The sequence below is a fragment of the Mya arenaria genome, chromosome 9 (assembly GCF_026914265.1).
Source record: "Mya arenaria isolate MELC-2E11 chromosome 9, ASM2691426v1".
NCBI lineage: Eukaryota > Metazoa > Mollusca > Bivalvia > Myida > Myidae > Mya > Mya arenaria.
In genome coordinates, this window is record NC_069130.1 from 11,474,472 (window position 1) to 11,491,645 (window position 17,174).

A 17,174-nucleotide genomic window follows, 5' to 3' on the forward strand; every position below is an offset into this window, starting at 1 on the left:
ATTCCGATAAGTAACGACCTGTCCTGCAAACTCGTAACCATGTACTAATTTTTAACCTACCTCCAAATAGAGAGCTCACAGTTGACCGCCATTTTCTTTGAGTAAAACAAAAACAGTTACCGCGAAAGTCGATAATTGTCCATTGAGCTTGAACATTTTTACACATTCGGAGGAATTTAAGCATTTCAGATTTGCTAAAAAATTGACCCCGTCTTATAAGCGAGTCGAAACAAAAAGCACCAGATTTCATGGGCAAAGTTGGGGGCCCGCCTTATAAGCGAACCGCCTTATAGTCGAGAAAATTCGGTATCAACTATGAAAAACTGACTGTTATAAGTGTGATAGGACACAATATATGTACAAACTTAATAATAAATCCATCCAAGATTCGCCAATTATCATCTCAGATCATGGTGGATTTGAATTATTTGTCAAAACGATTGATCGAGTGTTTCGGTCTCCGTCTGTCTTTGATCGTATTGCATTGTATTTCCTCGGCAATCAACAAAAAGCTTTTATTGTCAAACACCGTAGTAACTGTTTATTTTCAATGTCCTTTCGGAAAATGATCAGCCAATCACAGAAATGATGATTTATTTTTAACTGAGGATAAATAAGTTTAACCAATTAATTTCACTGAATTAGACAAATTGAATTAGACAAACTTTTATTTTTAATTCATTACGCGTCTTTTTATATATATATATTTGTGTATTCTGCCTTATTCTTACGTGTTTTGTTACTCGCAGATTTTGTAAATATTTGGGTTTCTTTGATTATTATTGCATATTTAAGCGAATATGTACCTAAGCGAATATGTACCTAAGCGAATATGTACCTAAGTGAATATGTACCTAAGCGAATATGTACCTAAGCGATACTCATAAAACAGTCATTTCTTAGCTTAAGTCAATTTCCTAAAATTTATTAAGTACAGAGATAATTTACTCATGTTAGAAAATGTGTTTTATGAATATGTCCCCTTATCTCTATATCTCTTGTTTAGATGTCACTTGAATATGATTGTTTTGTAAGGACCTTTGAAGGCATTACGCTGAAACTATTATCTGAAAAAACTAAAAAAATCATGCCTGTTTGTGTGATTAAAGTTATTATTTGAAATAAAGTATAAATCATGTTTCCAGTGATCCTTGCTGTGGGAGTAAAGGAGTCTTCACGTTTCAACAATCTGTTCACTGTTGTCAATCTACTTGTGGTAACCTACATCATCATCTGCGGCGCGTTCAAGGCCGATTCAGCTAACTGGAATATTGACCCTAAACAGGTAGGGATGCGAGTGAAGTATTTGCTGGTTTGTGCGGAATTTGGTCTGTTGCAGGAGAAGAGTGTTTACGGTTTACTGCATTCCTCGAAACAATGTCATAGTTAGATGACATGAATTAAAATCTTAATGATTAAGAATGGGTGGTGTGAGCATAGCGAACAAGCCCTTCTTAATCATCAAGATTTATTTCAAGTCATCTAACAGACGTAGAATACAAACTCATTGGCTGACACATTGTCAGCTCAAAATCTAACGCAGGTATTGTTTATCAGATGAGTAACAGTAGGCGAACCTTTATACACCCTCGATAGTCGAAATTTTAATAATAAAGCCTAGTACTTAATGACTTCCTATCTGCAATTTCATTGTCTGTAAATGTAGGTTATATTCTAAGATAGAAAAAATCTTCAAAGTCCCAAGCATAGTTTTGTATGAATATTACTTAAAAACAATGCATCATCATCATCATCAATGTTTAAGTTTTATATATTTTAGAATTTCATTTAAAATTAGGCCCATGTCCCCATTATATTTGGCGTGAAGACAAAACCACGGCATTCACCCGGCACTGCGGGCCACCTGGAATGTCAAACCATGGCCCATTTTCCCGGCTATTCCTGGTTTGGCCCTGGACTGGGGGGTGGGGAGGGGGGCGTGGTTACAATTGACTGGTGCATTATTGGGTCTTATAAAGTTATGGGAAGTAAACAGTACAGCTAGAAAATATTTTAGAAAATTGGCAAAAAATGAATAATTCATGTGTAAAGGATTGCCAATCTTTGCTGATTTTCATTGGAAGAAATTTTTTATGAAAAGTTTGAATTTGGACCAAAATTTTATCGTTTTGACATTTATTCAAATGAACACAAGGAAACATAAGCAAGGAAAACATGTCAGTAGTGTATTGTGTAATATCTGATTAATACAACAGACTTAGAAAAGAGCAAAAACAGCAGAAAATAATCAAACAATTCAAATCAAATCAATAAAACAGTTTCCTAACATTTTACAATTTAAATTCAATCAATAAAACAGTTTCCTAACATTTTACAATTTAAATTCAATCAATAAACAGTTTCCTTAAATTATACAATTTAAATTCAATCAATAAAACAGTTTCCTTAAATTATACAATTTAAATTAAATCAATAAACAGTTTCCTTAAATTATACAATTTAAATTCAATCAATAAAACAGTTTCCTTAAATTATACAATTTAAATTCAATCAATAAACAGTTTCCTTAAATTATACAATTTAAATTCAATCAATAAAACAGTTTCCTAAAATTATACAATTTAAATTCACTCAATAAAACAGTTTCCTAAAATAATTCAATTTAAATTCAATCAATGAAAGCAGTTTCCAAATATTATACAATTTATTTTAATCAATGAAAACAGTTTCCTAACATTTTACAATTTCAATTCAATCAATAAAACAGTTTCCTAAAATTTTACAATTTAAATTCAGTCAATAAAACAGTTCACTAAAATTAATATACCAAACTGTGATGCTTAACAAGAAGAACTTTTAAAGGGTATAAGTGGTCATTATTATATTTTGTCAAATGAGAAGGCAGTATTTATCAAGCTTTCTGTAACATTTATTTCAGTAAATCAGCAGTCAGTCATTATTGTCTTAAATCAAGTGAAGCAGAAGATGTTAACAGTGGCTGGCCCACTTGTTGGGTTCTTTACAAAATATAATGCAGACCACTAAAAACTGTGTTGCATCAAACCATTTTTTTAAGTACATGAAAATGTTAATAATCTTTAACCTATGCTTAGTTCTACTACTGCTGCTAAATTGTGCAACTTGATACCACAGTATCTTTTGTCATGATAATGTACTTAGACAATTTACACCGGAAGTATATTTTCAACAAAGTATGTGAAATTACAATTGCCGGAAATGTTTCAAGTTTTAATTTGGAGCGGTCATTATTAAGAAAAAATATATATATATGTTTAAGTTCCTTGTATCATGAAATCTCTTGTGCATTGTTTCTGCTCCTACACTTCTAGTTAATCTTTATCAAGTATCAGTCACTTAAAAAGCGGAAGTAATTACCACAGATACCACAGACTATTTTTCTGTAAACTATATGGAAGATTTTTTTTTAGTTACATGAATATTTGATTTTTAAAAATGTTGAGTGTTTCATAGAAACTGATAGCCAACCTGCTTTTAATGCAGGGATTTTTTCCACCACTTTCGGTATCAGGGGCAGAGAACTTTCTGATTGGAAAAAATGTGTCATTTGGACCAAATGTTACAAAAACAGAAAAGAAAAACAAGAGAATGAGATGAATTTTGTTTCTTTAATAATACACAAAATGACTCCATACAACATGAAATTGGAAATTTTATTTTTAGATTAGGGATGGTTTTAATGTTTTAGCAAAGAAAATATAAGGCTGAATTCTGGTCCCTTAAAAATTGGGGGAAAAACACTGTCATCTCAAAGTTGTAGCAATTAACTGACTAATACATCGCTGTTGTTGCAATAAGTGAAAGCTCACTTTTTTTCGGGCTTGCTCAAATTCTGGATTTTATATGGTATAGCAGAGCTTCTTAAATTTGTTGATGCCAAACATTAGTGGAAGAATTCGAGCTTGTTTTTTAAAAGGTTTATGTTCATGACATGTTGAACAAAAGTACTACATATAGAATAATGACAATATTGTTCAAAACAAAATACAATAAACATGTATGCCATTCATACACATGTACATAACAAAATCAATACATTAATTAACCTTTAAAATCTAAACAGTGTATATCATTTTTGTATCCACTTGGAGGTAAGGGCTGGTATTCAATAAAGAGAAAAGTTAATATTAGCTCTAAGCTATCTCTTCAATCCATTTCCCTGTATACTTGTAATATGCTGATATATTAACAACATATGAATAAATACTGTTTAAACCAATATTGGTCTTAATTGGATCTTAGAATGATGTAGCTAATAGGATTACTTGTTATTGACGAAACGAGTGAATGAAGTCAATGATGCATGACCATAAGATAGACTTAAGTCGCATATTGAATACCAGCCAATACCAATATTTTGATGGACATGATTACATAATGTTCTTAAATTAAAGCTGCACTCTCACCGACTGAACATATTGACAATTTTTTATTTTTTTGTCTTGGAACTAGCCAATTTTGGCGAAAATTCATGGAAATCAGTTATATAAGACTGCTGACAAAAAATTAGATCCCAGTTTTTTATATTTAAGTTAAAAAAATGATTATTAATTTTCGAACGGAAATATGAAAATCTGCGATCTGATCTTTTGTCAGCAATCTTATTTCATTGGTTTGCAGATATTTACGCAAAAATTTGCTCTTTCCAAGACAAAAATTTAAAAAGTTGTCAAAATGGTAAATCTGTGAGAGTGCAGCTTTAAGTCATAAAAAAGAAGATAGACAATTGTTTCCACAATTGAATCACATAATCATAGTATTCAAAATTGATTTTTTAAAGCCGCAATTTTTTCATCAAATTTGAAACTTGAGTATCTAATGCGTTTGTATTGTGAATCAAACAATTACTATGCTTATAAAATATAAGTAAAGAAATAATATGTTTTTGGCAGAAGTTTGCACGTGAAAGAGATTTGATCTTAAAAGGCGCATATCTATTCCAGGAACATATTAACTTTTTTCTAATGTTCATATTCCGGCTCCAAGTTCAAAACCTATCCAATGACAAACAAAGGAAAAACAATGTACAAATCTTTGTAAACGTTGAGACATATACGATAATAATCATAAAACACAATCATGCACTCATATCAGGGATATCTTATTTCTTAATGCAATGAAGCACTATGTGTCCTTGCGCTTGTAAATGTTCTTTTTTTTTTATACTATAAATGCCTCTTCTTGTTATGTGAGAATATTATGCTTTGATATTAGAACTCAATTATGACATAGGTTGATGGTTTACCATATTATGGGGTCAAAAACAGCCTCTTTTTCCATTGTTGTTTTTGCAATTTATGTCCACAAGTCACATGGTACAGAAATGCTTGTGTCCCTATTAGGGGCCATACTGCCCGAACTTTTGCAGAGGGCAAATCCGGTTCTCCACACATCAGCTATATTGACTAGGTCCTTAGTACGATAAAACCTGGTTCCTTTATCAGGGGAAGCAACAAGGATGTGATCAGTTTCTGGAGTTGCTCCCTTTGTTCTGAAGTATCGTAGGGCAGCTGTTTTTGTTGTTTTACTCTGCCTTGTAGTCATGGTGTTGATTTCAAATTGAGGCTCCCCACATTGTGACATACTGGTGTTGGTTTTTATGTTGTATTTGATGTCTCCAAAAATAAGTCTTGGTGCTGATGGCTTCTTGTAATGGAAAATGAATGTCCATTGTTCATCTGGTGAAGACAATGACTCAGCACAGGTAATGTTGGTCGTCAGAAACTCGCTGTCCACCTTTCCGCTACTGTGCCAAAATTTGAAGCATTCAGTTTTTGCGTTTGGCCCTACTATGACAGAAAAGTCTGTACTGTTTTCATTTTTGTTCACGAAGATTTTAACAGTCTGGTCTGTTTCAGATTTCCGTATTTCATTTATCTTAAGAAGTCTTATAAAATTGACGTCCTCCGGACTAGAACTAGCTTGACCTTCTTGTAAAGATGGATGGCTGAAGTAGATGCTAACATTCTTGAAGTATTTTTCGTCGTCATATTTTCCTTCCAGGATACTATGGGGAGTTTTAAAGTCGAGTCTTCCGTCTGGATGTCTTTCGGACTGTGTAAACATAAATATAGTCACAGCGCCACCTAGTGTTAGGATTAGACCAATCATTATGAAGAACCTATAAACCACATGATATCGGGAGTATTTGTTCAGTCTAGCGCATTTGACATCCCTTCGAGCAGTTTTTCCGCAGTAACGTATCAGCGATATCAGTACGCGAATAACAGCGCCAATAATTATGATGCTTGCCTTAACAAGCTGAAAGTAACTGATAGCCTCCTCACGGCAGGCAACTATTAAAACATTAATAGTTATTTGCGGAACGTCCTCGATCCAGATTATGATGGCCATCAGGAGATCAACATCCACCCATGGATTGGAACGAAATATCTCCCACCAGTAGTTGCTCATTTCAAATATATACGTGAAAGTTCCTATGACCGAAAACGCGAGCAGTAAATATTTAAGTATATCCTCGACTGGTCCGAACACTAGACCTTCTTCTGTAGAAATCACGTCTCGAAATAGCAACCAATCACTGAGAACGTCAATGAGATCGGTAGAAACGAGTATCAAATACAGGGCGATTTTGAATCCTAGTTTGTTCTTGATGCTGTGGCAGCATGGTAGACTGTCAATTATGTTGATCTGTCTGGGTTCGAACGAACACTCTTTTTCTAGTTCCATTTCCGTCGTTGGTCGAATGTAACTATTGTTTCTTCGCCCCATCTTGGTGATATTTTCGAATTCTGCAATAAAAAGAGTATGATTTGTTATCGCCTGAAAATTCTTTTCATAAGTCAAAATGCATTTTGAATCTCTTTCAAGGGGCCCGCATTAGTTTGAATAATAAATTTAAAGAATATTCAAGCTTTTATTTTGTGAACATATGCATCAATAAAACTCCAAATAAATCAGCCATATGTAATAGCAATATGTTTTGCTGACCGTGTACATTTTAATTTTGATTGTTTTTTCTAAATCAAAAGAACTCAGAAATCGTATTATTAACAGAGATTACAACATGGGGCCTGTGACAGTATAGGATGATAGGCCAAAAAAAATTTTGGTTTGGTTAGTGTTTCATCCTTTTCAAAAACAGGTAGGGTAGTTAGGTTTTTAAAAAAAAAAAAATTATAAGGTTTTATTATATATAAGAACTTATAGTCATCATTGGAGAATGGTGTTTAAGAATCTTCTGTATAAACTTAAGCTTTAATGGTTTTTAACTAAATATTAAAACACACACTAGTGGTGTTTTTTTTTTTTTTTTTTTAACATCTGACTATAAAAACGGTGCCTTTTTCATAGGTAGGGTCGGTTAAACCGAACCAAATGCGTTGTTTTTTTAGGCCTTAGTTGTAACTTTAATAATCTTAAATCAGTAGAATTGTCACAAAAGTCAACAAGTTAATCTTTTTTATTTAATAAACTTCAGCTTAGTATTTAAGTTAAATTCACATAAATATAAGCAAAATAACATATATATGACACTTACCATACATCATTTTAATTTATGACTATAATCCACTATGATCTTTATTGAAACTTCACTCACAGTCAGGGTATAATAGATTGAGGAAAAATTCACCTGTCCCACCTGTTTAAGTACAGCTACCTGACTCAAACATTCCACAATTAAAGTATTGATTTCTACATTTTTGTTACTTGATACCTTTTTGCATGCTTAAAAAATTCTGACACACACTTCTTAATGGTTTAAAGCTGCACTCACACAGATTTACTGTTTCGCCAATTTTTTTATTTTTTTTTCTTGGAATTAGAATTTTTTTTTACGTAAATATCTGCTAACCATGCAGTGATGAAAGACTGCTGACAAAAGATCAGATCGCAGTTTTTCATATTTCCATTCCAAATTTAATGTTTTATGGCTTAAAAAAAAGAGCATAAAACATCATTTTTGGGACGGAAATATGAAAAGCTGCAATCTGATCTTTTGTCAGCAGTCTTTTATCACTGGTTAGCAGATATTTACGCAAAAATTTGCTCCTTCCAAGACAAAAAATAAAGAAGTTGTTCAAAACGTTCAATCTGTGAGGGTGCAGCTTTAAGAACATAGTTTGTAAATGTAAAAAACTCTTTATTAATTAAATTAACACAGACTTATCTACTTTCACTCCTAATATCCACCTTGATAAATGGCCTCTTTATAAAATTGAATGTTAGAAATGTTATCTTTTCCCTCTTGGTGAGTTACTAAGCTATCGATATTAACATGGTATATTATTATTAAACATTCTAGATAAGTTGTTATGGATACAGTATTATGATTTCTCCTTATATTACATCCAATAATCACAAGATCATAATTAATGTGATATAAGCATGCTGCAAATATGCCTATTTTTCAGTTTTAATTCTACTCAATTGTTATATGTGCTGTCAAATTAAGTCCTCTCAGAAATCATTTTATAACATTGATCAGTTCTTGAGTTGAAAAAAACTCTTCTATCCTAATTTAAACACACATTTTTCCAAAGGGAAGGAAAGAGGGAAGAAAAAACCCTAGTTTCCTACCTACACCTTAAATATGTGGGAAGAGAAACATTGGGCTGTAGCTAATGAATTTTGGAAGTGCCCTCTTGGAGGCCCTTTGGCCATTATAAAATGAAATGCTTATGAGTGTAAAATACTTTTTATGTTTTGATTGAAATTTGCAGTTTAAACCTTTTATTACCGTATTTTCTCGACTATAAGACGGGGAAATTGGGTCCCGATTTTTACCCCAAAAGTAGGGGACTCGTCTTATAAGCGAGTCGATAAAATATTAAAAAAAGATTCAAGTCAAAATCAGTAAAATTTTACATAGGGTATTCGTCTATCCAGTATATCGTCTGCTGATACAAGTATGGGGCAATTTACTTAAGTAAACAACAACACGAAATCTCTTCACCGCGCGTGCTCTGACGTCACACACAGTGTACCGTTATATCTGCATTTATTCTCATGGAGCGTGTCAGTATAATTAGTTTGACAGATATATCAAATCAATCAATTGGAATCTTAATATGATGTAGGTATCTAACTGTCAATTTTATTAAGCAAACAAATGACAATGCGAATATGAATCCTTTATGTTCGTCGCCAATCAATGGACAATATTGCCTAAAGCATTATTGCTAAACAAACACCTATTCATGCCTCGGCTTTTCGCAGTTATGTTATTGAAGCCATTTATTTTGCCGAAGAACTTCATTGGTGTCTTCAATAAAAAAATAAACTAAAACAAACATATGTTGTTATTGATCAATTATTACAATTCCGATAAGTAACGACCTGCAAACTTAAACGCGTAACCATGTACTCATTTTTAACCTATCTCCAAATAGAGAGCTCGCAGTTGACCGCCATTTTCTTTGAGTAAAACAAAAACAGTTACCGCGAAAGTCGATAATTGTCCGTTGAGCTTGAACATTTTTACACATTAGGAAGAATTTTAGCATTTTAGATTTGCTTAAAAATTGACCCCGTCTTATAAGCGAGTCGAAACAAAAAGCACCAGATTTCATGGGCAAAGTTAGGGGGCCGTCTTATAAGCGAATTGCCTTATAGTCGAGAAAATACGGTACTTCAACTAAAGTAAAACACAATTTCTATCATATTCTGTGAAATTCATTATGTTTAACGAAGTTCATTAAAGCCTGGTTCAACATGTACTTTTTTCCTTTCAAAGCACCCTGTTCCTCTTTTGCAGCACTTTTTGAAACCCTAGGAAACGCCTTAATATTACTTATGGGATCTATCTATTTTTCATTTTTTTTTCAAACTGACTATAAAAATTAGGGTCGGCGCCTATTCCGTAGGTAGGATCGGGTATTTAACCCGAACCAAGTGTATTTTTTTTAGGCCCCATTTATTTATGCACATTTGCCATTCTATATAATAGTTAGATGACATGAAGTAAATTTTTACTGATTAAGAATGGTTGGAGTAAGCGTATCAAACAAGCCTAAAAGTCATTTAGAAATTACTTCATCATCAGCTGATACACTGTTCATGCAAAATCTGACACAGGGGGTGTGTATTGGATTACCCCGGTAGTGGCAGTAGGCGCACTCCAAAGTTTTAATTCTTAAAGATTTAGTCTACTACTTACTTAATTATTGCCTGTTTGCAATTTTATTGGCCGAAAATGTTGGTTGTATTCTAAATATATAGTAGTATTCTTGTTAACATGTTATTCCTTGATCTTTTAAATGTTACATCATTCATCAAGACTCCAGTGGTTCATCTTAAACATAAAGGCTGTTTGACAGATGTGTACAAGAAATAGTTGATATGATTTTACATTTTCTAACATTGCATTTCACATGTATAAAGACAGAGATTTATGGTAATGAAAGAAATATTCTGTCTGTGAAACTAGCTTTTGTCATCATTTATAACATATAAAATAATGTTAATATATTTGATTTGTCTGTTTTTCGAAGAATAAAAATTAATACATGTATTGTCAAAGCTTTTTTCATCATTGGCATTGTGAAAAAAGTTTAAACTTAGCCCCCTCTGAACCCCACAAGGGCGCTGCCCTTTCATAGCCCCCTTAACCCCCGGTGAAAAAGTGGCGACAACTTTTTAGAACCCAGAGGGAACCCTGAATTGGCCATAACTTGAAAAACGTTGTAGATATTCAACTTGGTATGCATGATGTCAGAGACAATACACACATGTATTACAGTTTAACAAGGGGAAGATCTCTAAAAGCTTTTACAATTGTTGAGAAATGCCCCTTGTTTTTAGACAATGCAAAAAAATAGCAACAATAAAGCGCGTTAAGGGAACTTTTTTATCATTTGGACATTCATTATGTCCCTATAATGAGACGCCAAAACAAAAATCGTAAAAGACTCTGAAGCGGCTTTTTACATGGACTGTAACGGAAAAAAAACAACAGACTAGGGTCATTCTTAAATAACCTAAAAATGTTATTAGTATTAATGTACTTACTATTTGTATTCCAAAATATAAAGCATCCCTCTATAGGGTCATTCTTAAATAACCTAAAAATGTTATTAGTATTAATGTACTTACTATTTGTATTCCAAATTTAAAGCATTCCTCTTTATGTATTCAAATAGTCCTAAGATTTCCAAAACTAGATGTCTTAACTTCAAGAGAAACAAAATTTGCCATAAACTCAGAGACAGAATGGTGACTCAGTTCTTTGCTGAGAATTGATTTTCCTGACATTTCCACATGTATTGTATTGATGACAGAAAGGCAGTGCATCAGATTTACAACTGATATTAAGAGAAGTTTAAAGCATGTTCAAAGTATTTGCATCTGTTGTTTTTAGCCTTAAGTGAATATTTTATCTATTTGACTAACTAAGCCTTGGGCATAAATGTGAATCACATTTGAATGGTGATTTATGCAAATTATGTAATATTTGAATAATAATTAAGGATATCTTCTCTTAATTAGCACACTGCAGTAAGTCAAGTCTGCATTTCTTTCTGTATTGTCTTATCTGATATACGGTAATTTGCATTTAATTACGGTAATTAAGTAAGACAATCCTGCAAAAGCTTGATTTTAAGGGACTCATTTGTGTTTTAAAGGGACAGACATCAATTTGTGTGAAATACGAAAAAAACAACTCTAAGTTACACTGATAAAACATCCTCAAAAGTTCAAATAAGAGCTCTTTAAAGCCGCACTCTCACAGATTTACCATTTTTACAACTTTTTAATTTTTTGTCTGAAAAGAGCAAATTTTTGTGTTAATATTTTCAAACCAATGATATATTAAGATTGCTGACAGAAAATCAGATCGCAGATTTTCATATTTCCGTTTGAAAATTAATGTTTTATGGCCTAAACCGTTACTAACGGTTTAAGGAAAATGCATAAAACAATTTTTTAACATAAATATAAAAATCTTACATAACTTGTTTCAATGGTCTTTTGCAAAATTTGGCTCGTTCCAAGACAAAAAATAAAAAAGTTGTCAAAACGATAATCTGTGAGAGTGCAGCTTTAAATTAACAATTTCTAAAAACATGTCAAATGTTAAGAATGCTTTTTTGATCTGCTGATAGAATATTCCAATTGATGTATGCATGCTTATGAAAGTCTGCAGGCCATGTGTCCTAAAGCCTAAAAACTGTTACCTCGGCCATGAGTCAAAAACTAGCACCCTGATTTTAGAAAACGGAAAAAAGTCTTAACTGCCATTCTCTAATAAGCTAATTATTTTGTTATTATCAATGTACTCACTTCTTGTATTCAAACAATTTGTGTTGCAAATTTAAAGCAATGACCTCTTAAAAAATATTATATTCATGGTATTCCCTAAGATTTCCAAAACAAGACGTCAAACATTTAAGAGAAACATGATGCCAATAATGCAGCACAGAGACTGATTGATGGCTTAGTACATTGGTGAATATTGATTTTCAGAAAATCATTTCCCTGCAAAGAACTGAGTCATCATTCTGTCTGTTGTTTACTTTCAGTTTCACATTTGGTCATGTATAGGATAGATCACAGTAGCCGTTTGATATGGAATTTATCAGCGAGCGTCGTGAGTTGATAATTCCATATCAAACGGCTACTCGTGATCTATCCGACTTAGACAACAGAAAGTGTATTGCTTGTTTCTCAGTCCAATACCATACATTTGTATGAGAAAAATGTCAGGAAAGCACAGGAAACAAACATTTCTGTAGTATTAAGAACGTCCTTGTAACATAAGTAGGTGCACGATTTGCACGAGATTTACCAGTTGAAATATCCGACAGAAAAACAATTGTGTGTGAGATTTATCAAACACTTTTGCAGGCCTATGATTTGCTGGCTGGAGGTAGCATTGTTGTCTAATTTTTGATATTGGCGATGAAGGTCACTGTCATGTGAGCCTAAAAAAATCTGGTTTGGGTAACCTGACCCTTCCTACGAAATAAGCCCCAACCCTAACATTTTATAGTCAGTTGGAAAGAAAAGAAGAAATGTTTAAAAAAAAAAAAGTAAGTGTATGTTTCAATATTAAGTTTAAAACCTTTAAAGCTTTATACAGAAGATTACTTTACCAAAAGTCTCCAAGGCTTAATAAAAAAAAAATATGATTAAAAAAAGCTTACCTACCCTAACCAAATCCTTTTTTTTGGGGGGGGGGGGGGGCTAGGTGAAGCATGACAGAGAACAAAGAACAGCATTGAAGGTGAATCAAAAGTTCAAAAGAGCTCTATACTTATAATTTCTCAAAAAAATGACGTAAATGCTATATATCTTGCATAAAAGCGCTAGAGAAAAAGGTAATTTTAAAAATTTATATTAGTTATGGGTTTTGATCATGAAAGTAAGTAAAATTAATCCATTTCAGTAAAGTTATAAAAAGAAGACGTCAACATAAAATCTGTGAGTGTCAACCCGAAGAGTCACTTCAAAACATTTACAGTTCTGACACATATTTCTATCATGGGAAAATCCCCGAAAAGCTAACACAAATACTTACGTTTAAAACAATATAAGAAACTTCAGTCTAGTCCAACAAAGCACAAATAAAAATCTTAAACACAAAGAAAGCTAGTCCCATATGTGTTCAAACAATGTTCAATTAAACATTTAGCGACTCAGTATATGACCCGATAGCTAATTGGTGATGTGAAAATATGCACATCCATTAAGCTAAGCTAGACACCACACTCCGCTCAAAGGCTAAATGTTAAATAAATCAGAATATCCTGTGATACAAGAGATATAATATTTGTACATGAGTGTTAGTGTCTGAGAAAATATACTTAACCCAGATGGTTTATTTTGCCCTGATTCAACAGCAGAGAGCGTTATCAGAAACTGCATGCAAGACTGCTCTAAATTGATGGAGCAGACGACTCTTGGCTTAGAGTAATCTTGGCTTAGAGTTTATTGTGGCCTGTATTAACACATTATTTATTTGAAATAGTAGTTAAAGCTGCACTCTCACAGATTAACCATTTTGACAACTGTTTTAATTTTTTGTCTTTGAACAAGTCAATTATTGCAAAAATGCATGGAAACCAGCGATATAATAAGACTGCTAAAAAAAAGATTAGATGGCAGTTTTTCATACTTATGTTCGAAAATTGATTTTTTAAGGCTAAAAGCGTTACTAACACCTTAGTAAAATGCATACAACATCAATATGAAAACCTGCGATCTGATTTTTTTTCAGCAGCAAGTCTTGTAAATGCATTTTGGCAAAAATTGGCTCATCACGTTGAAAAGACAAAAAAAAGGTTGTCAAATGTTTATTCTGTGAGAGTGCAGCTTTAAGTGAATCCATCCAATCCCTTAGCAATAACAAGTGACATTCATGAGACAATGATATAATTATAATAAATTGGAATGTTGTAACATGCTGGTACTATAAAGGGTCTTAATTATTGGGAAAGTTGGCTAAATTATTTATGAATAAATGGCCTTCATTAGGCCTAAAAAATCATGTTTGTTTACTTTGGGTAACATCTCCCAAATTACTAGGTCTATGTCAGAATTTGAACAAGCTCTGCTACATAAAAATAATTTAACAAGCCCTGCTATATAAAATTAAGAATTTTAGCAAGCCCGAAAGACATTTTACCAGTGCAGGGCTTTGCGGGCTTGTGTTAATTTTGACCACTGAAATTTATGCTGATTATATTTCACTTTCAGGTCAAGGATTTCAACAGCACAGATGTTGGGTCCGGAGGGTTCATGCCATTTGGGTTTTCAGGGATGTTTTCCGGGGCCGCCACTTGCTTCTATGCCTTTGTGGGGTTTGATGCCATAGCAACCACAGGTAACAATTAGGAGTCAAGTGTTGGATTTCTTTATTATGCATACACAGGGGCGTACTGAAGCCACACTAATGCCCTTTAAGGGAACTTTTTTAAACATTCAGACATTCATTATGTTTCCTTAACGCCACATAGAGTCGCCAAAACAAAAATCATCAAAGACTGAAGGGGCTGTTTATATGGACTTAAGGGCATACCATGGCATAATCGAGTACTCCCGTGTGTACACATCAGTTTTGGTTCATTCACTTCATAGCCAGTGCTTAAATTCTGAACTCAGCAAGATTGAAGGGGATGGAGTATAACCTACATGTATCGTTTTACTCATTAACGTTTGGCGAAATTATACGCAATGCTCTCGTTCAGAGCGCATGAAGATGGTTCTTTCATAACTGTATTCTTTTAAAATCACACCCCTCACGTTCCTACAATTTAAAAGATATTGGCACTAACAAAATCCACACTGAACTGTACGAGTGTACAATTTAAAATGCTTCAGGTACGCCCCTTATGCACTCTACCAATTATGAGAAATCAACTTTAAATCGTATTAATAGCTCTGTATTTTACTTGTAGCTTTTTCAAATTGAAAATGAAAAAGTAAGGCCACAATTAATAAAAAGATTGTTTGTCATTAATCCAGTGATTCACAAAAATAGCCGTGGCCCAAAAGTTTTTAAGGCTGTTTGGGCTTTTTTTTCTTTTTTTTGCTTTTTAAATTATGTAATTAGGAAGTAACAAAAACACTCACAAAAAAACCCGGGAAAAAACAACCTACCTTCCCACACCTATGAATGTTGGATGGGTAACACCAAACAAACTTTTCATTGTGGCCTTAAATGGTTATGCTCAGATGATTTATCAAGGTTTCAGAAAGCAGTTACTGTTTCTTTTTCTTGTCTATTTTTTAAGATATGTTTTGACATATGTCAAAGTATTTTCACAGCATTAGTGTCGTTGGTGAAATCATTTTGGAAAACGATTTTGTTGAACCTATGATTTATGAAGTTTTTTGAAAGCAGTTTTTTTAGCTTCCTGTTTTTTAGCTCGACTAATCGATGAAAAGGTGGGCTATACTACTCGCCCCAGTGTCGGGGCAAGTTGGGATTTTCACTTATAAGTCCAATACCCTTCATTCAATTGGCTTAATACTTCACATGGTTGTTCAGCGCCATCACATGATGAGGTTAGATAACTCCATATTATTCTTTACACAGATTATGGCCCCTGATTGACTATGAAACTTAGGTTAAAGTTTTAGGGCAGGTTGGGATATTTATTAATAACTTCTATACACTTTGTTCAATTGACTTAATACTTCACACAGTTGTTCAGGACCATCACACAATGAGGTTACATAACTCCATATCCTTAATACAAGTTATGGCCCCTGATTGACTTAGGTTAAAGTTTTAGGCAAGTAAAAGTTAAGGGCAAGTTGGGATTTTAATAAAAAAAACTTCTATACCTTTCATTCAATGCACTTAATAAAATTCAAAATTATTTACGACCATCTTACAACAAGAAACATAACTCCATTTTGACCCTAAATACAAAAAAAATGTCCCTTGTTGTTTTTTTTCTGTTGTTTTTTTAATTTCTTTTGACACACACATTTTTATATTCTTAACCAGTTTTTTACCAAGGAAAAACAAGTAATTAGAATGACTTGCGTCATTGTTTGGGTGGGCTGGTGGGAGGGCAGCATCAAAGTGACCTTGTATCGAATAATTTTAGTTAGGTTTGACATAAAGAGACCACCAAACTTGGTAATATTACATCATTATTGTATTCACTTCCAAGTCAAAGCGGCGTAGTAGAGCGCGCTGTCTTACGACTGTTTTTAGATATGTTTTAAGTATTGTCACAGCCTTGGTGTCGTTGGAGATGTCATTGTGAAAAAATGTTATGCTTTAACCTTTACTAAAAAATTGATAAAATTATTCTCATGAAACTTGGTACATTTTTTTTTCCAGTATCATTATGGATATGTTCAACAAGACCCATAACTTTGGCTTCGTAAATTGTCATGTTATGTGCCCTTTGTAATATTGCAATGTGCTAAAACACAATTTCTTCTTTCAGGGGAGGAAGTCAAAAACCCACAGAAAGCCATTCCAATAAGCATAGTAATCTCCCTTCTCACATGTTTTGTTGCGTATTCGGGGATCTCTGTAGTGATCACACTCATGTGTCCGTACTACCTGCTTGACGGGAATGCTCCATTGCCTGCGGTGTTTGATCGGGTCGGCTGGCATGTTGCTCGGTACATAATAGCTGTTGGAGCCGTTTGTGGACTTTCCACGAGGTAATGGCAGGAGTTTGATATTACGCTATTTAATGGCAGATTAAAAGGACTTGTATGCTTCAGTTTTGAGAATTTTTGTGCGG

At 33.3% G+C, this 17,174-nt stretch overlaps 2 protein-coding genes across 9 annotated transcripts in view; one reads left to right on the top strand and one right to left on the bottom strand.

Moving 5' to 3' along the window:
- Positions 1–17,174, top strand: part of LOC128245472 (high affinity cationic amino acid transporter 1-like) — a 45,820-nt gene that overhangs the window by 9,638 nt on the left and 19,008 nt on the right. For all 6 annotated transcript variants that reach the window (XM_052963647.1, XM_052963649.1, XM_052963646.1 and 3 more), the window contains exons 6-8: positions 1,146–1,285; positions 14,659–14,785; positions 16,869–17,091. In XM_052963647.1, coding sequence (XP_052819607.1) covers positions 1,146–1,285; positions 14,659–14,785; positions 16,869–17,091 — 490 coding nt within the window. The remainder of the gene's footprint in view (positions 1–1,145; positions 1,286–14,658; positions 14,786–16,868; positions 17,092–17,174) is intronic.
- Positions 2,477–13,735, bottom strand: LOC128245474 (uncharacterized). 3 transcript variants are annotated; one of them, XM_052963655.1, is made up of 2 exons: positions 13,481–13,735; positions 2,477–6,752 (listed from the first exon to the last, which is right to left on the bottom strand). In XM_052963655.1, the coding sequence occupies exon 2, from the start codon at positions 6,730–6,732 to the stop codon at positions 5,296–5,298; it is 1,437 nt and encodes a 478-aa protein (XP_052819615.1). In that variant the 5' UTR covers positions 6,733–6,752; positions 13,481–13,735; the 3' UTR covers positions 2,477–5,295. The 3 variants fall into 3 exon arrangements, with proteins under 3 accessions (XP_052819615.1, XP_052819616.1, XP_052819614.1); XM_052963656.1 differs by lacking the exon at positions 13,481–13,735 and adding an exon at positions 11,056–11,345; XM_052963654.1 differs by lacking the exon at positions 13,481–13,735 and adding an exon at positions 7,502–7,632.